The sequence below is a fragment of the Mastigoproctus giganteus genome, chromosome 6 (assembly GCF_048544385.1).
Source record: "Mastigoproctus giganteus isolate SK-2022 chromosome 6, ASM4854438v1, whole genome shotgun sequence".
Classification (NCBI taxonomy): Eukaryota; Metazoa; Arthropoda; class Arachnida; order Uropygi; family Thelyphonidae; genus Mastigoproctus; species Mastigoproctus giganteus.
Window position 1 is genome coordinate 214449561 of NC_143580.1, and position 24357 is coordinate 214473917.

General features: G+C 40.2%; 1 protein-coding gene across 1 annotated transcript in view; it reads right to left on the bottom strand.

The window, feature by feature from the left end:
* LOC150084938 (disintegrin and metalloproteinase domain-containing protein 10-like) overlaps window positions 1–22030 on the bottom strand; it is a 59223-nt gene extending 37193 nt beyond the window's left edge. Inside the window, exons 1-2 of the mRNA XM_090376396.1 lie at window positions 21384–22030; window positions 5263–5975 (exon numbers count right to left, since the gene is read on the bottom strand). Coding sequence (XP_090232522.1) covers window positions 5263–5975; window positions 21384–22030 — 1360 coding nt within the window. The remainder of the gene's footprint in view (window positions 1–5262; window positions 5976–21383) is intronic.
* Between the last annotated feature and the right edge of the window lie 2327 nt (window positions 22031–24357).

The window sequence follows — 24357 nt, forward strand, 5'->3', positions numbered from 1 at the left end:
AAAGCAGGGGTCTGGTGGTGGCAGCTACAAGAAAAAAAAGAGCTCAGTACATGTGGTAGATGGTTTTATGTGAAACATCCTTCACATTTCTTTTAGTTTGATTTGTACATATCGATTATGAAATAAAAGAAATAACAGTAAGCAAAGAGAAATGAGCCTATCTGTCACTACATACAACTTCGGCAAATACGATGGAATTTCTGAGTAGACAAAGGCATTCGACTTAGATAGTGCTGAAATGGTGTTGTTCTTAAGTGATCCTCTACAGCTATTACACACAAGGATCCCATCAATGTCAACACTGGGAAATGCATTGTGTATCAATGGTGCATCTTTAGAAGCTGGTTTCTTTGTGTCATTTTCAAACCATAGATGATCACAAATGTAACATACAGAACATTAATCAATTTTCATAAATCTCTTTTCAAACTCTCGCGCATTCTTATGTAAATAGTAGTTGGCATAAGGAAAAGGAGCTTGATCATTTAAACTTATCTGCTCCGCAATTGGAGAAATGTTCCATTGTACATAATTAATAGTCACTTCAATTTCATCATTGTTAGATGGACAGCATTGCTGGTCGAAGGAAATGCTAAATCCAATGCTTGATTTTCTGTTTATCTTTTATGCAATCTTGATAGTTTTTTTCATTCTCCTGCACTCATTACTATTTTCGTCTTTATTTTCTTAGGCATTGTCACTTTCATTCTTGCTTGATACTCTTGGGAACATTCTGCACTTGACTTTGGCATCATTGAACACTCAAATTTTATTTTCAAAAATTTTGTTTTATTGCGTTTTTCTAATACATTTCAGCGAAATTCAAATGAATGACATTTGGATTTTGTAAATCGGTTCACTAGAACTCAAGATATCATACCGGTCAAGAGAATATTTCACACACTTTAATCACACTGCTGCCATGTAAGCGCTCGGCGCAAACTAGTGGTGGGAGTGTAGGAAGCACCTCTGGCAGAAGCCACAGATGACGTATTCACTTCCTTGATGCATGTTTTCATGACCAATCAGATTTACTTGGTTGAAGTTTTTGTAGGTGCACAAAGATGTTTCACATCAAAAAAAGCATTTCTGTTGACATGCATGAGTCATTGTTAATGCCCGTGAAATCATCTAGTAATATACGGGCAAGAAGAATCAGTGGTTATAAAAGGTAAAGTGCAGCCATTATCAACCCACTGCATCAGTGGTTATATGTGGTGTTAATTTTTGTTAGTTTAAAAAAAAATTTGCTGTGTTGCATTTTTTTTTTTTTTCATTTCAGCTTTGACATATTGTGATGTTACATAACATGTGAATGAGGAGGAGAGGAGAAAAGCAGTGAATGAGAGGTGCCATCACCAGCCAATCACTGCTTTCTTCCACTCTTTCTCGCCAAAGCATGAGATTGTACCCATGTTTTGGAACATAACCGCCTTTTGCACCCAGTGTGGGGAGAGCAATAATTAAATTGTGCTACCATAAAAACATGACTGCATAGGCTATTGTAGTTTACCAGTCTACCATGGACTCCACGATAGAATGCTGAAATGGCTGCAAAACAAAACTCCAAAATTCTGCATTGTGATATCTGACCTCCGCATGTGACTCCATTATATGCTTAGTGCACATAATTCAAAACATAAATATCTGTCCAGTGTTCTCCCCAGAAAAATTTGCCAGTTGGATGGCATTATGAAGTAGTCGGGTGAGGAAGTGTAATACTTCGCAATATTATAAAAGTTTCTGTTATTTATAAATGTGACTTAAGTAATCTAGAGCAAAAATTAATTGCATAATTTAACATTATATGCTCCTGTTGTATTGACCTTGATTGCAGAGTATGTTCGAATTAATATTGATCAAGATCAGTGAGCAGTATCATACGGTACTGTGAGAAATGCTTAAATTTTAGCCAGGCAGTCAGTTAAATTCACCAGGCAGTGTGCTCATTCAGTAGGTCCTTAGGAAGACACTGCTGTCCTAACTGTCTGCTGCAGCCTGTATATCAATTCAGGTTAACTGAACATAATCCAGAGATTGGCTGGCTTTAAACTAATACTCATAATGTTTTTGTGAATAATAATAATAAAGCACAAAGAATATGGTCAATATGGAACCAGAGGAGGAACATCACACCATGGAACAAGAGGAGGAACAGCAAGAAGAAATACAACCCAGAGAAGCTGAAGTGGAAAGAGATAAAGTCATGATATCCAGAATAGAAGACAAGTGGAAGAAGGCCCTAACAGAATTCGAAGGAATGTACTCCACAAGAACCCACGTGATGCATAAGCAGAGGCCAAATAAAATCCTGTGGAGAATAACAGACCACCTCAATCAGCAAATAATACCACATTGCCTTGACAACAATGGTGCAACGGTGGAGGCTATCCACACTGCCATATACTGTGCTGCCATAGCAGCTACTAGGATTAATGGAAAAGAAACAGACCAGCAGCAGCAGAAGAGCAGAAAACACAAGGAACTGCCAGATTGGGAAAGAAGACTTCAGCAGAAGATAGAAGGATTAAGAGTCAAGATAGGTCAGGTTGACCCAGTACCAACAGGGTAATAATAGAAGTAAGAAATTGATTGGAAAGGTGAAGAGCATCCTCAAGAGAGACAGCGTCCACAGCAAACATCAGACTAGAAATCGGAGAATAGGAGAATACTTGGACATACTGAAGCAGAACGTCCTCGAACTCAGCAAGAGACTACGCAGATACAAAGAGAGCTCCCAGAGGAAAATAAACAACCGAATCTTCGATGAGGACCAAAGAGCCTTCTACAGGAAACTGGGTGAAGATGAGAAAGCAGGAAACGGACCACCCGAGAAGAATAAAATCGAGGAGTTTGGGGAAAATATCTGGAGCAGTGAAGTAAGACATAACAGCAGAGCACCCTGGATAGAAGTAGAACGGAAGAAAACCAAGGATATACAAGAGATGATAGAGTGGGAGATTCGAGAAGTAGTAGTAAAACAGTCGATCAGAAACACCCACAACTGGCGAACCCCACGAATTGATAACATCCACAACTACTGGTACAAAAGCTCACCTGAACACACAAGCACCTAGCAGAGCAGTTCACTCGAATGATAAGGTACCCGGAGACAATCCTGAAGTTTCTCACCGAAGGAGTGACATATCTGAAGCCTAAAGACGAAGATACAAGAAATCCGGCGAAATAAAGCCAATCACCTGCCTCCCAACGATGTACAAGATCCTGCCCAGCTGCATAACCAAGAAGATATCAGACCACTTAGAGAGTAAGAACATAATGGCCAAAGAGCAGAAAGGATACAAGGAGCAATTAACCATAGGTGCCGCATTTATGGAGCAAGCCTACAAGAAGCATCACGCCCTATACACGGCCTGCATCGATTACCGCAAGGCCTTCGACTCCGTACCTCATAGTTGGCTAATCGAGACTCTGAAGATCTACAAGGTGACAAACTTCCTAGGAGCAACAATGGCGAAATGGAGTACCACCATTAAGATCGAGAAAACCACTACCAGGTCAATCCACATTAGAAGAGGAATAATTCAGGGAGATGCTCTGACCACTGTGGTTCTGTCTAGCACTCAACCCGCTACCCACCATGTTTAACGGCAGCAAGTATGGATATAATCTCAAAGAAGGAAGAAAGAACCTGTACACCCTCACCCACCTGATGTACATGGATGACATCAAGCTCTATGCGGCAACCGAGAAGCAACTCCAGCAACTACTACGGATCACCAAAGACTTCAGCAAGGACATCAGGGTGGAATTTGGTCTAGACAAATGCAAGACCCACACTCTGCACCAGAGAAAATTAGTTGGCCGAAACTACCAGCTGCTGACTGGTAAAGAGATCCAAGCTATGACAGAAGGAGAGACCTACAAATACCTAGGGATGATGCAGGCTCAGAAGTTAGAGCACAAGGAAATCAAGAAGTGCCTGACCGAAAAATATCATCAGAGACTCAGAAGCCTGCTGAAAGCAAAATTGAACGGAGGGAACACAGTTAAAGCCATAAACACCTATGCAGCTCCAGTACTAACATACACCTTCTGGTTCATAGATTGGACTAACACCGAGCTAGAAGATATCATGCGAAAGACAAGGACAATGATGACAAAGAGCCGCCAACACCAGCCGAAGTCAGCAGTGGAGAGACTAACAATAGCTCGGAGAGAGGAACGAAGGGCTCTGATAGAGCAACAGAAAACAGTGATAGTTAACCTGAAGGATTACTTCTAGAACAACACAGCACCACTCCACTAGGCCATAAGGAAGATGGATAAGTGGTATACCCCACTCAACCTAAGCGAGGAACTCCCACCCACCCAGAAGGTACAAGAAACGAAGTTAGAAAGATGGGCAAAGAAGACACTCCATAGCAGACACTACAATGATCTCCATCAAGATCATATCGATAACATTGCTTCCAATGCATGGCTCACAAGCGGGACGCTCTTCCCCGAGACTGAAGGATTCATGCTGGCCATCCAAGACCAGGTAATCATCACCAGAAACTATAGAAAATACTGTACATCGCAAAGGAGCCGGGAATGTCAGATGACACCTGGCCTCAGAAACAATCCAACACATCACCGCGTGTTGCAAGGTGATCACCCAGACTGAGTACACTCATAGACACGACCAGGTAGCCAGGTAATACATCAGAAACTAGCGAGGAATACCAGTTGACCAAAAAATGTACCATACTACAAGTACAAACCCCAGGCAGTACTAGAGACCCGAACCCACAAGTTGTACTGGGACCGTGCCATAATAACAGATAAGACCATCCCGCACAACAGACCGGACATAACCCTTGTGGACAAGATTGAAAAGGCTACCTACCTGATTGACATAGCGGTGCCCAACACTAACAATATCCAGAAAACCCATGAGGAAAAAATTAGGAAGTACACGAACCTGAGACATGAAGTCAAGGAGATGTGGCATATGCAAGCAGTATCGACCATCCCGATCATCGTGTCAACCACCGGTATGGTGCCAAAGACTCTACATAGCAGCTTAGCAGCAATAGGTCTCCCAGAGAACACCTGTAAGGAACTCCAGAAAGTCGCAATCCTGAACACCTGTAGGATTGTCAGAGATTTCCTTGACCAACAGTAACACCAGCCATTACAACCACCCTGTGTACTTGGTAGCAGTACCCGTCACGGAGTGGAATCCCCCAATCAGGGAGAAATAATATAAAAAAAATAATAATAATAACAACAACACTTTAGTAATATTAATCTTACCTTTGTTTTGTAGCACCGGCAATATCGATTTTCTGCTGCAAGGAGAAAGTAGTCTATGATTTGCTTTACTTCCATCAGTACTATATGGATGCATGAGATAATATCCAGTTTCTTTTGATGGAAAGCATTCAGGCTCTTCTTTTTTGTCATGAGTGCTTCCAAAAGAGTGAGTCATTTCGTGAGCTGTAGTAAGACCTAAACCTAATGATGTGGCCTTTGCTTTAGTTGGTTCAATGTTGGTTACCATTAAAACATTTACATTGAGCAGTTTACCTTTATAATTAAATGGTTTAGTACAGATTCCACCCACTCCAACCGATGGAAGAACTCCTCGGTAAGCAAGTCCCAATTGTGCTTCAAAGCCTCTGGAAACAAATAACACAGACATACAATAGGTTTGAACGTGAGTACGGAATGCGGATAAATATGGATTCATAGTGGTCTGTACATCCATGTCCCAAGTATAGCCCTCACTTAATGGAGTCCTGTATATGGTTACTTTTTCTATACCAACACGTACACCATCCGGTTCACCATCATCATCATAATCTGTTTCTCTTACGATAACGTCAGCAGTTCTAACATGCATTCCCATTTCAGCAATGACTTTTGGTATGTTTTTTCCTATATCTCTATAAAAAGTGTAATCAGCTACCACCTCGATCGCGCACGTTTTACCCTTATATAAAACTTCCCTCTTCACTCTGAAATTTCTGTAATAAATAATTCATAGATTTCTGTCAATAATTATCAGATTTTTTAGATGTTAACTAAATATAAAAAGAGTACTTAAACACAGTAGCATAGCTACCCTTTTTCGGGCCCGGAGGCAAAGAACATGTTCGGCCCCTACTTAATGAAAATTGCAAAAAGAGGAGACAGCCAAAGACGCCGGGCCTCTAAAGGGCCCGGAGGCAATTACCTTGCCTGCCTACATGGTAGCTACGCCACTGCTTAAACAGTATTTAAAAGTTTTAACAAAAATAGCTAATGTAAAAGGATTGGGCAATTAAAACGAATTTAAAACTTTAAAATCGCACCAATTCCTTTGTCATATTTCTTTTATTATTCTGTATACCAGTGATGTGGCTGGATAATAGTTGATCGCAATCGACTGGTCAATCGCGGTGTGCTGAAATAAAAATATAATTTTCTAGAGAATATCAATGCCAGAAATCTCATTAACTGCTGGTGTGATTTGTTAATACGTTGACTTAAAATTTTATGTTTTCTTTTTACAACTAAAAATGTTAATTTAATAATTCTTTTAATTGGTTTAATTAAATTCGTTAATTTAATTTAATTTTATAAATTTTAAATAAAAATTCTGCAACCACCGTATTTTATGTCACCCAGAGATACACTTATAAAAATAAAAGTATACAGTACTCGGTAGACCTTGGGAGAAAAAATTCACCCTACTCGGTGATTTTTTTTTTTTAAACTAGACGATCCAAAACTTAGCAAAGTATTTCTTATTTACTGTATGACCTGACGAAACAAAATTCTTTGTGAATCGTTATTGTAAAATTTTCTTCTTCCTTATAAGTTTTGCCCTCAGGGCCTGTAGAGTCTCACGCTCTCTCTCCCCAGTTGGTTTATAATGAAATAATTGTTTCACAATTCTTTGAATACATTCTCTGCACGTTAACTCTTCACCTTCTCCTGTAATTTTGTTGTTTTTAAATATTGCTTTTCTTTTAGTTATTTCATTATTCTGAAATCTTTGAGAACGAATTTTTTTTTTTTGTCTCTGAGACCTTGATCGTCATCCCCTGCTTTATCTACTAGTTTGTAGCTCGTATGCGAAACACCAGGACTCATCATCAACCACCTGAATAAGCTCTTCGCATGCTCAAATCGGAATCGAAATGGCATCTTTCAAAAGATTTTTTTCCAGTGACCAGAAACATGAATCACACAGTGACAAATCAGGATTGTGCGCAAGGTATCTGAGTGCATCTCGGTGCACCTTTTGAACCAAGCGCTAAATTTGGCTGGCAACGTTTGCGTGTCTCTCACGAAATATATAATTACCTCTAAAAAATTTTCGGTGGTTAGCTTTCCATGCTGCTGAGGTGTCGGCGGTTTGAAATTTCATCACACCATAAAGTTGTTATTAGCATTAGTGTATGATGCAAGAAAGCAAGCTTATACAGCATAGTCAAAAAAAAAAAAAAAAAAAAAAAAAAACTTCCCATTTCACCATCCGGTCATTCCAAATGTTTGTCTAGTTCAGCCTTAATCACCCCTTAAAATTGTAATTGTTTCACCTAACATAAGTATATGGCAATATTTCTTACACAAGTATACGGAAATATTTCTTACAGATTGCATCAGATAAGATTGAAACGCGTAGGTGATGATGTAATATTGCATCTGCTCTTACTTTCATCTATATAAGCACGATCTGCAGTCATTCCTTGACTGTGTTGTGTCAGGATGGCGAGTTACGTGCAGTTGACGCCACAAAGAAAGAGTGCCATTGTCGCTTTACGTGAGGAAGGATGTTCTTCCCGTCATATTGCTTATAGAGTGTCTTGTAACAGTCGACAGAGAGTAGATTTCTTTACAAATTCAAGAATACTGTTTCTGCTGATAGGTAAAAAGGAACCGAACGCAAACGAGTCTCTACGCCAAAACAAGATCGCGTTTTGAAGCGCTTATGCCTTAAAAACCGTAACGCTTCTTCGTCTGAGCTGCAAAGAGAATGGGAAGAACATACAGGAGTGGTAGCAAGTGCAGTAACAATCAGAAGACTCCTCATCAAAAATGGACTTTTAGCTCGTCGTCCTAAGAAGACCCTCCTCACACAAAAAATGAAAAAGGCCCGATTAATTTGGTGTAAGGAGAATATAAAATGGACCTCCGAACAGTGAAAGTCAGTTATTTTCTCGGATGAGAAGAAATTCAACCTACATGGCTCTGATTGGAAACAAACGATTCGCCGTAGACAGGGTGAAGAATACCATCCAGACTGTATGGTGTCTACAGTGAATTTCCCTACCAGCCAAGTGATATGGGGGTGCATTTCGTATCGCGGAGTAGGTCAGCTGCAGTTTATAAAAGGTTCCGTAAATGCCAGTGGATACCTGGCTATATTGGAAGGCAAATTGCTGCCAACCATTAGAGACCATTTCGACCTGCCAAGTAACTGCATCTTTCAGGAAGACTGCTCCTTGTTATCGGGCGAAAAGTGAAAGTAGGCACGTCTGTAGTTACTTTAGCTTCATTTCTGCATTAGAGGTTCGATAGTAATGTGTTTACATTTGTTACAGGTGAAAAAATGGTTGGAAGAACGGTCCATTATATTCTTAGCTGGCCAGGAAACAGCCCGAACCTGAATCCTATAGAGAACTGTTGGCATCATGTGGAAATCTACAGTTGCCAGAAAGAAACCAAAGACCATTGGTGAACTTCGGTAAGCCATAATTCGGGTTTGGAACTACGAACTATCAGTTGATTATCTTCAGAAATTGGTCTTGTCAATGCCTCGACGGTGTGCTGCTGTCATCAGGGCCAGGGCGGTTCAACTAAATATTAGTTTGCACCTGGTGAACTTTTCATTTTGTTTTCCATTTAAAATGATAAACTGAAGCAAATTGGGGAATCTGATAACATTTCAGCCATAACTGTCATGTTTAAATGCTCATTTTGGAATATTTTGAGAGCACCTGTCAAATATTAACTAGCTTTGCCTTAACTATTAATAAATATCATTTGTTTATATTTCTATTTGTGATGCTAGTCATTAATGTAACATACCATCGCGAAAAAAGGGTTAGAAATGTGAAATTCCTAGCTAATGCACTTTCTTTGAATACCAGTGTATTATGTATGTACTGTAAACTGCATATGTTCTGTGGTCTATTTACCGAACAAAAAACCAGAGTTATAGACATAATCTGGAATGTTGGTACAATGGATAAAAGGATGGTTGAGTGGGAGAACACAGCGTGGTAATTAGTGGACACTGCTGTGCATGGAGTTCCCCAGGGGTCCGTGTTGGACATATTGTTGTTTTGTTTATTTATGAATAATATTGATGAAGGAATATCAGGCTTAATGTTCAAGTTTGCAGACTATGCGAAGGTTGGTAGGGTTGTTAATGAGAATAAGGACGATATGCTACTGCCACAGGATCTAAAAAAATTGAGATGATGAATTGCTGAGAGGTGGTAACCTTGACAAATGCAAAGTACTGCATGTGGGTAGCAGTAACCCCAGAATAACATACCAACTGTGCAGTACTACACTCAGGATAATGGAGAATGAAAAAACAAAAAAAACCCGGGGGTCATTGTGCAGTCAGATATGAAGTTTTCTGAGCAGTGCAGACAGGTTACAAGAGTAGCTCATGGGGTTTTCTCAATGATATATATGAATTTTGCCAGCAGGGATAAGTAGCTGATTATCCCCCTGTATAAGGCAATGGTCAGGCCACACCTTGAGTATGTACAGGTCTGGAGACCCCATTTCAGGAAAGATGTTGAGCTCCTAGAACAGAGAAGGGCAACGAGATTAATGAGTGGAAAGAAGAGTTGCTGTTACCAAGATAAGCTTAAGTTCTGCGAATTGCAACATCTGGAGACTAGGCACCTGCGAGGTGAGCTGATTAAGGTGTATAAGGCCTTGAATGGTTTGAGCAAGCTCAGTGATAAATTCAAAGCCGAACTAGACAAACTTCTAGAGTAAATGGATGGGTGAAACTGGAAGGTTTTTTTTTTTTTTTGGCTGATGCTATATAAGCTTGCATCATATGCCTTTACTAGTGCTGATGCTAATAATAAATACGGTGTAATATGGTTTAAGTTGTCGATGCGCCTAAAACCTTAAAACAATAACATGAACTTCCAAAAATATTCTTTTAAAATTTCCATTATGTGCCAGAATGGCAAAGATAAAGCATATAATTTTTAAATTTATGAGGCCTGCTCTTGAAATACAAACTTCGGAAAAAACTATGACCACCAACTATGTGCATATTAAGTGCAATAGCATCATTAATACACAGCCATTTCTGAATAAACAAAATATTTATAAGGCGGCATCGTTTTAAGTTATATCTCATATTGTGAATACCTTCACAACGAGTTGCCATGATATTGCACTACTTCGAATAAGTAACGCTTCACCTAAGGAGAAGACTAATGTTACTTATTCTCAGATAGGTACCACCACCACCACCCAGACGGCACCGTTTCAGGGCTATTTGGTGCCGTCTGGGTGGTGGTACCTATCTGAGAATAAGTAACATTAGTCTTCTCTTTAGGTGAACCGTTACTTATCCGAAGTAGTGCAATATCATGGGAACGCGTTGTTCACAATATGAGATATAACTTAAAACGATGCCGCCCTATAAATATTTTGTTTATTCAGAAATGGCTGTGTATTAATGATGCTATTGTACTTAATATATACATAGTCTAAATTTGCTCGCAGCTTGAGGCTTTAGCCCTAAATGCATCTTTGACCACCGACTGTAACAAAATCTATTAAGCCAACACTGTCCTTCTCTTTCAGCTATTTAAAAAAAAATTTAAGCCAAAAAAACTGACTAAATTGTTGTAAGATTTCCCAGATATACTTTGGTCTGGCTTTGGTTGTGACAATGTGGTGAACACAATGATCGAAGCCGTACTGCACACTTTGCTGCCGTTATGCTGTGGGAAGCATTCAGTTCTGATAGTGGTCGTCGTTGGTCTTCATCAACAACAATCTGACTGCTTGCCACTATTTCGTTAAGATTCTGTAACCAGTGGCTCTCCCCTTTCTTACTGGTATACCTGACACCATTTTTCAGCAGGGCAACGCCCAAGCGCATATCGCAGAAGTTTCCTTTTATCTTCTTCGTCGTCTGGACGTACTAAGTAAAGTGTGTTAGTTGTCTGATGGCACCATCTGCATGTTGTATTCTTTCTACGTGACACAGAACTCTGTGAAGGCCAGAGATTTAAAAGTGTATGGGGAGTGGAATGTTGTGTACTGTTGTATCTCTGACCATTTAGCCGTTGGGCTAAATGGTCAGAGATAGCAATATCCAACGTTTCCACACTTTGCCATGGGGAAGCAAGTCAGGCACCCAGTAGATTTTTAATAGTATTCTGGCAAGCCCTGCCACCTTTCCTAAGATTTCAGTGACTAGGGCCTATATACACCGATGAGCCAAAATATTATGACCAGCGAGTCGTTATGCAAATCGAAGCAACTGCAGGTGAACGCGGATCGAGACACGGTATAAAAACATCCGATACTGAGCTCCGTTAATCAGTGTTACTCTCGTTCTTCAGATGGGAAAGGTAGCGGACTTAAGCGAGTTTGACAAAGGCCAAATTGTAATGGCCAGACAACTAGGTTAAAGACTGTGTCGCTCGCCAATGTGGTACAGCACCACACCTGACAGACGAGGAACCAGAAACTGGCAAGTACTTGAGGATTACCTCTCAGGATCCCAACTCACAGTACTAAACCGACCACAATGAGGCAAGAAATATATATGTCCTTAGTAAGAGCTGCCGAGCGTAGTATATAAAGTAACTACTTGCAGGTTCCCCAGAGGAGAGGTAACCACCACCACTAGGACTCCCCAAGGGAATCTTACCACCACTGGGAGCAGTCGATAAGTAATATATTGGGCGCAATCTATCGGGAACCAGTAACGCCAATCCAATAAGAGTAAAGTGTAAAGTAAAGTGTGTTTAGGGTCAAACGGCACCAGGGGTTTCCCCCATCTCCGCGTTGCTTTCATTGTAGGTGAACCAGTTCGCTGGGAAATGCCAGAGATTTAAAAGTGTATGGATATTGTGTATGTGTAGTGTCATGTACCGTTGTTCATCTGGTCGTTTAGCCGCTGTACCCCTACTGAGGCCCAACGTTGCCCCACTTTCGCCCTGTGGAGGCAGACCAGGAAACACTAGTAAACTAAGATTTACTCTGGCAGGTCCTGCCGCTTAATTTCCTGAGATTTCGGCGGCTAGGACCTAAAAGAAAAAAAAAGAAATATATATATATATATTTGGTAAATTCGATGAAGAATAACGCTAAATTTCTGAAAGGCCGAGTGTATGGGCGAAAAACGTAATTTGGAGATGATTAAATCAATTTCGAGGTGTAGGGCATTCGCTTGCGTATGTGCACGTAGAGTGGGTGAGGAGACTGAAGTCTGGGGGGTAAAAGACAGAAGTATGGAGTCGAGAGAGGAGGCAACCCCAAGTCACAGTGGGGCATGCCCATGCCCCACCAGAAGGGAAAGTGGGAATGGCGAGGAGGGGAGGAGACAGTAAGACCGTCTCCTCCCCCCACCAGGAATAGGGATATTAAAGATGGAGGCTAGGGTGCCCTCTTCAAGTCGCCAAATGGCGTTTGGCAGCTGTGCTGCATTAAGTCTCTTTTCCTCAATGTCGAGTCGATTTCAGTCCAGTCGCTCATGGGGTAAGCCCATTCCTTGTGTTTTTCACTAACTTGTCTCAAGGTTTTTCTCTGTAGTAACTCCATTGGATGGTATTTTATCTTGTATAGTTTAACTTGTGGTGGTCTTTCGTCAGACACGATTTATGGTAATTAGCAGTTTTCTCCTCTCGAAGAGGTCCTGGGCATATTGAGAAAGTGCTCTGTATTCCTCTTCTGTGTCAATGAAGTGGGATTCCAGTCCTTTCGGAAGATAGTGTATCTTTGTGATCAGGATGCCTCTGAGATCATATTCTGGGCAGTCATAGACCAAGTGATTCCAGTTCTCGACCTCCCCACACGTGCAGTTGGGGTCCTCAACAAGGCCGAACCCGAGAAGCTTCTCCTTAAAGGGGACATGACCAGTAAGGAGCAAAGTCAAGTGTTCCCCGGAAAGTACCAGGCCGATTGCTTGGGGTATATTTTGCTAAGGTCGGGGAGGAATTTTCTTGTAATTTCTCCTTTTGTTGTATCGGTCCATCTTTGTTGCCACTCCCGAAGTAGGTAGGCCTGTAATCGAACTTTTTCTGTTTTAGTACTACTCGCTGGGCCAATTATGAAATCCTGGAAGGTGGCAGCAACCCCCCATCCTGGCATGCAGGAAGAGCAAGCCAGCTTTTACAGTCTCCAAATCGAGGGGAAGCGCTCCAGCAAGCACCTGCAACGCCGGTGTGCTTACTGTTCTGCATGCTCGTGTAGTTGTTAATAAAATAGTCCTTTGTATCATATCCAGAGTTCTTCTATTGACTGCAAGCGTTGTTTTGCTGTACCACACTGCAGCAGCAGCATAAGTTATCGCAGGGATGAAGGTTGCCTTATAATACATTAGTGTTGTTTTTTTTAATCCCCAGTCTTTTCTCGTAACCCTCGCCACCAGTGCCGAGTAACGTCTTATCTTCGTCCTTATATATTGCAGGTGAGGTTGAAAGGATAAGTTTTTGTCTAGGATAACTCCTAGATATTTCATTTGGTTGGCAAGTTTAATGGTCACACCTTCTATTTTAATTTGGTGTGGGCGCCGTATTTGCAGGGTTCCTTTTAGCAGAATAGATGTAATCCAACAAGAGTAACAACAAATATGCGAGAACAACGCCAGCTACTCCAACCTTGCAACGGAACCGCCATTCACTCAGGAAGAGCTCAGCGAAGCCGCCACCCGGATTCGGAACAGAAAATGCCCAGGGACACACATGATAGAACCAGAAACGCTAAAGAAAACAGTAGAATGCGCACCGCAGCTACTACTCAACCTCCACAAGCGACGCCTAGAGATAGGAAAATTCCCAGATGCATGGAAAACGGCCAACTTAAAACTCATCATTAAAAATCCAACAAAAAATCCTGAATACCCGGAATCTTACAGACCAATCGCGCTGCTCCCAGTGGCTAGTAAGCTATTTGAAAGATTGCTGCACAGAAGGTTGCTTAACCACTATGAAGCTGCTGGCCTAGTATGGCTTTAAGCCTGGTAACCTCAACGCGAACCAATATGGCTTTAAGCCTGGTACCTCAACGGTTGACACATTGGGTAATCTATTCAGGACGGCACAGGATTGCAGCAAGAAGTACATGCTAGTCATCTCCGTTGACTTCGCTGGGGCGTTCGACTCACTTTGGTGGCCGAGCGTCCTGGCCAGGCTGAGGAAGGTCGCAGTCCCAACCAACCTCTACAAAGTTATGGAAAGCTACTTATCACATAGAAAAGTTGAAATTAATGTCCAGTATCAAAAAATTTCAAGGTTTATATACAGGGGCTGTCCGCAGAGGTCGGTGCTTGGGCCACTCCTGTGGAATATGGTCCTCGACGAGTTCCTGGGGATGGACTTAATTTTAATGACATTAAAAGGTGTGTCAGTCAACAATTCTGCAACTCAGTCACTACAGCCTTAACAAGATATTATTTACTCCATTTAAAAAACATGAAACTTGATAAAGTTAATCAGCTCAACAATATCAAATGGTCTGCTGGAACCATACCCATGCTGCGCTTGATTATGTATTTCTTCACTGAGCAATTAGTAACCCGGAAGCCACAAACACCAGAAGCGTAACAGATTATTGAAAGGAAAATACTTTTATAGTAAATTTTTTTTTTCTAGGCTTCATACCCCGTGCTCTTTTAGTAATTTGTATTAATTTTCCTGTTAAAAATTTGATCTTTTGCAGCACATATTTTGCGCGCGCAATAAAATTAAAACGGTCATCCGTCATTATGCCTGGGTACTTACAGTGGCGGACAGAAAAACTGCATTAAAAAAGTAACATTTGTCTTCTTCTTCTTCTTCTTCTTCTTCTTTGGTCCTTAGCTGGCAGCTGGGGGAGGCGGTTGGCCACGCAACCAGTATGCTGCTGTAGGTGCCGCAGGGTTTCGGACTTGCTCTGTGATGTTCTTCCATACCTTACGATCCATGGCTTCAGTCCTGGCCTGGTTAAGGTCGAGACGTCGGCTCTTCAAGTCATCTTCCACTTGCTTGGCCCACGTTTTCCTAGGCGCGGTCCGTTGGATGCTCCATTGGGTGGGTCGTTGTCTCCAAAGGAGTGTGGATGGTATTCTGTTCGTGCCCATTCTACATACGTGGCCAAACCATCTGAGCCTTCGCTTCTGGATTTGGTCGGCAATGGTTGGTTGCTGTTGGTATCTGGCGCGGATGGTATCATTAGTGATGCGGTCGCGAAGAGAGATGCCCAAGATCTGCCGCAGGCATCGCATTTGGAATACCTCAAGTTTGTTCAAATCTAACTTGAGACAAATCCATGTTTCCGATCCGTAAAGAAGAATGGGCAGGATCAAAGTCCGGAAGAGTCGGATTTTAGTCTTTGTGGAAATGTTGGTCCTCTTCCACAGACACCATTTGAGCGAGGCGAACGCAGTGGCCGCCTGTCCAATTCTGCTGTGGATTTCCATGGTGGATGCAACTTTCTTCTCCTGGACCAGCGACCCAAGGTATTTAAAGTCCTGCACTTGCTCGATCTGGACGCCTTCGAGATAGATGGTGGCTTGCGACCCATCTGTTGTCAGGGCCTTTGTCTTACCAGCATTGATCTTCAAACCGTATGGCCGGGCAATGCGGGCAATGTCGTAGAGGATGTCCGTGGCTTCAGCGTCGTTACCGGCAAGGATAGCACTATCATCAGCAAACATCAGGTCAGTCACATAGTGATCCTTGTCATATTGTATGCCCTGTCTGTTTCTGAATGCTTGCCTCATAATGGCGTCAACCACGATGTTGAAAAGCAACGGGGAGGCTACATCCCCTTGGCGGACTCCAGTTTGGATGGTAAATTCCTCTGATAAATCGTTCTGGATGCGCACCTGGCTGGTTAAACCGTTGTATGCAGTTTGGAGGAGTGTGATGACTTTTCGAGGTACATGTTCAACCTGAAGTAGTTTCCATAAGGCAGGCCGGTGGACACAGTCGAAAGCAGACTTAAAGTCAATGAACACAATGACGGTTCGCTGTCCACACCGGATCCTCTCCTCCATCAGCTGACGAATCGCAAAGATTTGATCACAGCATCCTCGCCCGGGTCTAAATCCTGCCTGTTCTTCTCGACTGGTTTGCTCGCGATGTTTTTGCAGTCTTGACTGGATGATCTTCATAAAGACCTTTCCGATGATGGAAAGGAGGCTGATGCCACGGTAGTTCTTGCAGTCCCGGTTATCACCTTTTGTAACATTTGTAGTGAAACGTATAAGATATTGTTTGATTACAGTCATTTTCTTTGTCGCAAAGCAAAGGTATTGCATCAGATAATGCTTCTATTGCATCAGACAGTAATTTCAAGGTATTGCATCAGCCGTTTCTACAAATACAGCTTTGGAAGGCTATACACGCTCAGTATCCTGTTTTGCAGAGGTGTAAGCATGGCTCCATATGTTCAACTGACACCAAGAACAAAAAGTGTAACTGTTGCTGTGTCCCAGGAAGGGCTTTCTACGCGTGCTATCGCTGATAAAATAGGCTGCCACCAGTCAACAGTATCCTGGGTGCTGAAATTAAAACGTGAAACTGGTGATGTGAAGAGAAGACCTGGATCAGGCCATAAGAGAGTGACTACGCCTTCCCAAGATCGATATTTGAAATGGCTATGCCTTCATAATCGCCATGCTAGTGCTCCTGATCTAAAATTGGACTTTGAGATGGTCTCTGGTGTTGAAACAAGCGCACGAACTATCCAAAGACGGCTTTCAGAATGTGGTTTATCGGCCCAAGAAGAAACCTTTATTGACCCAAAAAATTAGAAAAAAACAACTTGCTTAGGCTAAAACGCATGTTTCATGGACAAAAGAGCAATGGGACACCGTCATCTTCTCTGACGAATCGAAATTCAACCTGCATGGCTCGGATGGGAAGCCATATGTCATAAAACGAAAATCGGAGGCATACCATCCTGACTGCATAACACCGACTATAAAGTTCCCCGCCGGTCAGATGGTCTGAGGATGCATAACAAGCAATGGGGGTGGGGTGAATTAAGTTTATTAACGGAACAGCGAATGCAGAAAGCTACACTGCTACCTTGGAGGAGTGCCTGAAACCCGCTATTGGGGATCACCACACAGACGTCCAAAACTGCATTTTTCAACAGGACTCAGCACCTTGTCACACAGAAAAATTGGTAAGTTTTATGCTATTTAGATTTAATGATGAGTTTGTCTTCTTGTCGCACAAGGCTTAAAACATGCTTACACCAATGTTTTCCCTCGTTTTTCTCCCTTAAGGTGCAGTCATACCTCAGTGTTGGACTGGCTCGAGGAGGAACAACAAAATACCGAAGACTTATTTTGCTGATGATTTACATAATACTGTACGTTAACTTGGCATTTCACATAAATGCAATAAAATGTATGTCTGTTTGCCATGATTGCATTATTTCTCATATTTCCATTAATTATCCTTTGGGAAGATATTTATGCCAATTAGGTATATCATGTGGAGCCTTTTTATTGGATTTCATTCACAGAGATATATATCCCATCTAACAAATGCGTTTCGAACATTACTAAATCCACAATCCAGCTCAAAACACATTATTTGTAAAATTCACAAGTGATGCAGTTTTTCTTGTCCGCCACTGTATATGTTCTAATTATTACTATGGCATTGCCATTCAGTTTTATAGATGGGAGTCTGTTTATGTTTAACAATCCTTTTAAAAGCATTTGCTTAGTTTTTGGGGTAGAAATTTCAGTTTGTGAACTTGACACCAATTATTTAAGTTGCCCAGTATATCATTTGCTCTCTCTTCAAGTTCTAATCTTGACTCACCATAAATCAACACCACCAAATCATCCGCATATGCTATCTTAAGGATCTTTTCGTGTTGTACAGTGAGCCACCAATCAAGGAGAGCATTCCAGCAAATTGAGCCTAGAACAGATTCCTGAGGGCAGCCCCTGGTAACTGGCCGCAAAACGGAACAATATCCAAAATTATTTTATTAAAGTCATTCAGCCACAGAGTGAAAAGAGTCCATTAAAGTTCCTCGCGTCATCGACGGGATTCGAACCCGGGTCTTTTCCACCTGGTGGGTTGAACCGTGACGATACCACTGTGCTAGCACACAGAAGGAACAATACCCAGATGAAACAATAAGACTTCTATCGCTGAAATAGTCAGAGATAAGTGGTAAATAGGGGAAGACACCTCAGCCTCAATGAACCTCGCCAAGACACTTTGCCACCATACTGTGTCAAAAGCTCTTTTGAAGTTCACAAAGAGGCGAAGGATGTAGTTGGACTCTGTAGACAAAACCAAGTCCATGATAGATCTGATCGCATCAGCCACAGACTTTCCCTTAGAAAAGCCGAATTGAGTTGAAACTTGTAAATCCTTACCATGTCACGAACTTTCCAGCAATCAGTTTTTCAAGCACCTTCCCTATAATTAAAAGGACAATAGGCCGATAAGACGAGGATTCATTATAGGGTTTCCCAAGGTTTTTAGATTAGCTCTTTTCCAAGGATTTGGAAATACTTTCCAAATCCTTGGAAAATTAATTAATAGGAAAATTAAATTAATTTGGAAATTAATACTTTCCAAATCCATTATAGGGTTTCCCAAGGTTTTTAGATTAGCTCTTTTCCAAGGATTTGGAAAGTATTTCCAAATCCTTGGAAAAATATATAAAGTATATATAAAGGAATATATATAAAGTATAGACATCTGGCCGACTTATAAAGCTCAGCCAGATGGTCCACTTCGTCTCTAGGATTATTTCCTGTTTCACTCTCTGAAAATCACACCTAGCAGACTTTAGTTGATTTCTCAAATTTGTCAGATTTTGAGTCCACCAAATAATTATTCCGTCTTTTCTTTTTCTTAAAAGAATAATCGCAAAGAGACATGATTAGTTTTGCACCTCTTTAACCTGTGTCAATACAGGGACTGAGCAATATTATCTAATACTTCAGGCATAGCTATTCCTCTCATTTTTGAGTCAAATTTTTCCAGGTTTTGCTCCTTGTATTTTATATCTAGGGAAATCATGCGATTTCCTAGGGTAAGTCAAATTTGGGCCTGAAAGAATTTCAAAAGTTATCATGCAATGGTCGCTTGCTGACCAAGGATGGACCTCCCAATCCTTAATATTACGTCCGAAGACACTGTTTGATATAGTCAGATCAATATATGATGACCATTTACTGTCATAAATGTAGGGGGAAGCCCAGGTGTGTTCCAAAGAGACAAATTCTTAGCAAGTATAAATTGTTCCAATAGCTCTCCCTTTTGATCAGTATCAGGACTGTTCCACAATGTGGAGGAGGCTTATGCACACAGTCTGCTCAGTAGAGATCAGGGAGAGCGCCTCTAGCAGCAGTTCTGGAAAGTTCGTGCGGTAAATAAAATCTTGAACCAGTCCGCGAATTAAATGATCAATCACCCCTGTAACTAAGCTTCATTTAATGTTGATTCAAAAATGTTTACAATAAATTTTGCCCGTTTTCCTTGCTCAAGAAAAAATGCCTTCAATATTTCAAAAATTTTTAATACTCGATTGATAGCTTAGTATAAACTTAACCAGCAAGGTTTTGAATATATCAATAAAAAACAAAATTCTCAACTACGAATTTCGACGACAAGTAACGAAAATAACATTGCATCCTTGAAGACAGATTTCCAACTGAGCAACAAAATTGCTTTTATTTTGAATATTAACGCCTAATCGTTGAAAACAAGAAGCGCAACTTCTCTCTATATACATAAACTATTAATTAGAAACAAAAACGTACGTTATAAAAATATAGTAAAAATATATCACGTTATTAATTAGCCCATATTTATGCATTTATTATTTATTAATTAATTTTTATGCATTCAGCTCTATCCCATTTTCGGATATATTCACCTTATTCAGGTGAAAGAACAGAGCCACAAGAAGGGCAACGCGTAGGGCCCACTATTTCAGCCCACAGGAGGGTGCGCTCTTGGGGACACAGAAGGGCAATAAGATTATTCAAGGGCGGAAACGAGTACTTTTAACAAGAAAGGCTTAAGTTCTGCAAATTGCAGTGTCGCATCTGTAAACTAGGCGAAGAGACTTGATTGAAGTATTTAAATGGGTTAAATTGGAAAAGGTGGTTTATTTATTTATTTATTTTTTTTTTTCGACCGGCGCTTTATAAGCTCGCTTCCTTGCATCTCTGCTATTAATATGTATACTAATTTCCATACATTTCTAAATGACGCACTATTTTATTTAAGTTCAACAGGAGCTCGCGAATCAATATCTTCAATTCTAATATTTTGGTAATTCAGTGTATAATTTACTTAAATAATAATAAATAACTAGCTGCTTACAGTTACTTATGGGGTGTAATAGCCAGATGTCCTTTTATGAAGCCTTTATAATCAAAATTGCCTAGAATGTTTCCAGCCATGTTCAACAAACAAAAAAAGTAATTGATCAATTTATGACATGTTTGTGTACACGATTTATTACCCAATCGTGTATACAAAAGCATCTTTCTTAAAGAAGTAAATACAAAATTCAGTTTCATCATAATAGCTTGACCCCTTTTTGCAGAAAATTCGCTGCAAATTCCAAAATTCCTTTTTCAGAATAACTCTAAATATACCCAAATATACTGCAAAGGTGTGCTAATAACAGTAGCGTAGCCAGGGTAGGGTCAGTAGGTGCATTGTACCCCCTGACACCGAAATCTGATACTGAGGCGCTTCTTTAGAAAGCAAATGACGCATTTGTGTGTGTGAATTGCCACTGGCGATTTTTTTTTTTTTTTTTTTTTTGTTTGGTGAATGTACCCGCTGACAAAAAAAATTCTGGCTACGCCACTGGTTAATAATAAAACTTCATGTGCATTCTAGACTAAACGAAATCTTCGTTAAGTAGAACTTACGATCAGGGCCGTGCAAATGGGGGATGCAGTGGATGCGCCGCACCATGGCCCCCGATTAGGGGGCTCCAATAGAGGGAGTCATCAAAGTCTCAACATAAATAAATGAGTCCCCTTAAACCCTTTTGCATCCGCGCCCCCAAGTACCTTTGCACGGCCCTGGACCGAGTGTTGATGCACCCATCGCCCATGCCTCACACCAGCTCTGAAAAAACAGGCTTACGTATACTGTACTCGTACTAGAAATCGATCCATATAAACAAGCAATCAAAACTAATCATTTGGTTAATTAATAATAATTAAGAAAACTACTTACTTTCTATTGTCTTCTTTAGATTCAAAAAATTCATTTTCTTCTTTACTTTTTAACTGCTTTTGTACCAAATAATCGTTTTCTTCTAAAGCACAATCGCTTGTGTTATCTCGCCAGCATTTAAAGTGTTTAAAATCCGTGTTCCTGTACACTATAATATCGGAATGTGACACGTTTAAGTAATATTTTTTCATCGGCTCTACATAATAAGATATTTCTGGCAAATGAACTACGCCTACAAATATGCCATCTTCGATATATCCATATACAGTAGATTTGTGTTGCCCTTCTAGATAGCCTTCGAGTAATTTAGGATTCATATTTCTTATAGAATAAGTAGTTGTATTTGATTCGCCTCGTATATCTACAGTCGCATTTTTGGCAAACACTGAGCTAGTTTCGTCTGTGAGAGTAATATCAAAATGTCTACTAAAGGCATTGAAGAAAAATCTCATTTCTAATACCTCAGTTTCCATATATACCTTTTTCGAAACTGTGGGTTCTTTGAGAAAATGAATTCGGGAAACTTCGAAGTATGACAAGGATTCACTAAAAGATTGTTTAGGTTTATACAATTGAAGAGACGAACACAAACCTGTAAATAGTAGGAATATAGTTCCTGAATGAATTTCCTGAATAATATACTTCATTACTCAGAAAACAAACACATCAACATTTAAAAGGACCTCATTACATTAATCGTATGAAAAACACTAAAATTAACAAAAGGGCTAAGAGCAAAATTATGTTGTATAATGCGCCATCTAAGAATAAAGACATTATTAAATTTATGGAAATATATATGTAATTAATTATAAAGTCAATAAATTATTTCATTCACTAATATTTATTACAATACAATATTTTTCATTACTAAGTATCCTTGAAACCATGAATTCATTAAGGGTTTTAAAATTCTTCAAAGCATTGTAGGCACACAAAAAAACAAAAAAACACGATTATTAACATTGATTGATTTTACAATCAAAGTTTGAGAAAATATTACTTATAACGTTAATAAGTGTATCTTAAGTATAATATGAGTATGGTAAGTGTGTCAAAAGCCCTGGATCATTAAATAAGTCTCCTTCCCTTATTGCCGTTCCACACATCAATACCAGTAATGGAAGCTTCATTTCAGGAAGAATATGGAACGGTTGCAGAGAAGAACAACGTAAGAGGAACAAAAAGAGCCTGTTACCAAGAAAGACTTCAGTTCTGCAAATTGCAGAAGGTCTGGAAAGTAGACATTTGCAAGATGATCTTACTGAAGTCTTTAAGGCTTTGAATGGACTGAGTAGATGGCATCCTTATTATTACTGTTCCTGCAGGTAGATAGCAAACGTAGGATGTGGTTCCTGAGAAATTCAAGGATCTTATTTGCCAGAACATTAAGAAATGTACTCGCAAATAAGAAATGATAAACACCTGCAGTGGATACGCCATGCATTTCTCTTTTTTATCCGATTAGAATGACTTAGATTTCTCCAACTGTAGACGTCCAGGTTAACCCTCAATCCGAATAATCCTTCCCCGCATAATCGAGTCTATTGTATATGGCATTAATGCATACAAGCAGGTTTTATTGTGTATTTTCCATTTAAATATATTTGTTTTTAAACTTTTGTATTTATTTATTTTTTGTGATATAATTTCTGTTGTAATATATAAAACGAAGTAACACGGTCAGAGACTGCATGTGTTTTTTCTGCAGTTTGATATTCCTGGTCTAGGGCTATTGAAACTGTGTGACATCTGCGCCTCGAGAGTATTTAAATAGGCCGTGCGCAGGACTGTGAAATTGTTTCTGATTAAAAATTTGAAACAAATATTTCAGTGGTGTTGGAATCATGCAAATAGACTGCATGGATGAAAATGAAAACGTATATTGTGATCAAATGAATCCTGATATCCACCCTTTTGTACAGAACGTCAAGACTAGAATATGGTAGTAACTGTATAAGACGATAGATCCGTCACGTGCTTACCAACTATAGAAACTGCTGAAGGCGGAATGATTGTGACAAAACGTTATAGTGTGAATTTGATCAACTGACATAGCTAAAAAAAAGACGACAAAAGGCGCTTTTTAGACATACCAATAAATTTCTTAAATATGGGGAGAACATGTTTAAGAAATATATTATCAGGATCCCATACACCTATCTCTATCTGTGAGTGGTTCAAGGAACATTGTGATTTAAGATCATTTTCTCCAGTCATTCCCCCACCTCTGAGAAGTCTTCAAATTTGAATACCACTGAAAATCTTTGGGACACATTAGAATATATACGAGAGCAGTTCATCACCAAAGAAACCAGTACACTTATCGTCACAGAAATGGCTTAAAAGCATACTTAATTTTCGACCACTAGTTGAAAGCGAAATTCACGCAAGTTTAAGTCCTTTAAGATACAGTTCAGTTCATAATATTTCGGCCAGATAGTGTTGTAACCTAAAGAAAGATATAGAACTTCATGCAAAAAAAGAGAGAGAGAGGGACTAGATGTTGTTTGTTATTTTGGTTTTTAGGAGCATTAGCAACTAAGGCCATATTGCTCGGGATATGCGGTGGTCATTCCCTGACCTTTCCGCATCCTCCGTATTTGGTGGGCACGGGCTCGAACCCCAGTCTAATCAAGAAGCGTGTGCTACGCACTGCTGCTCCTGACCATCTGGCTACGGAGGCGCCTGAGAGAGAGAGAGAGAGAGAGAGAGAGAGAGAGAGACTAGAATGGTAAAGAGCACTATGCATAATTCCTATCAGGAAGGGCTTAGATGATATGGTCTTTAGAGCTAGCAACTAAATACTTCAGGGAGATTTCATTTGGGGCTTATAAAAATCGTCCCTAAGCACCTAAGGACGATTAGTAAGGTGAGGGAGAAATATATTTTCACTGTCGAGTGAGACAAGAACCTAAAGGTCCAACTATAAAATCTTAGAAAACTATAGACCAGGTCTTATGAAGTTAACCTT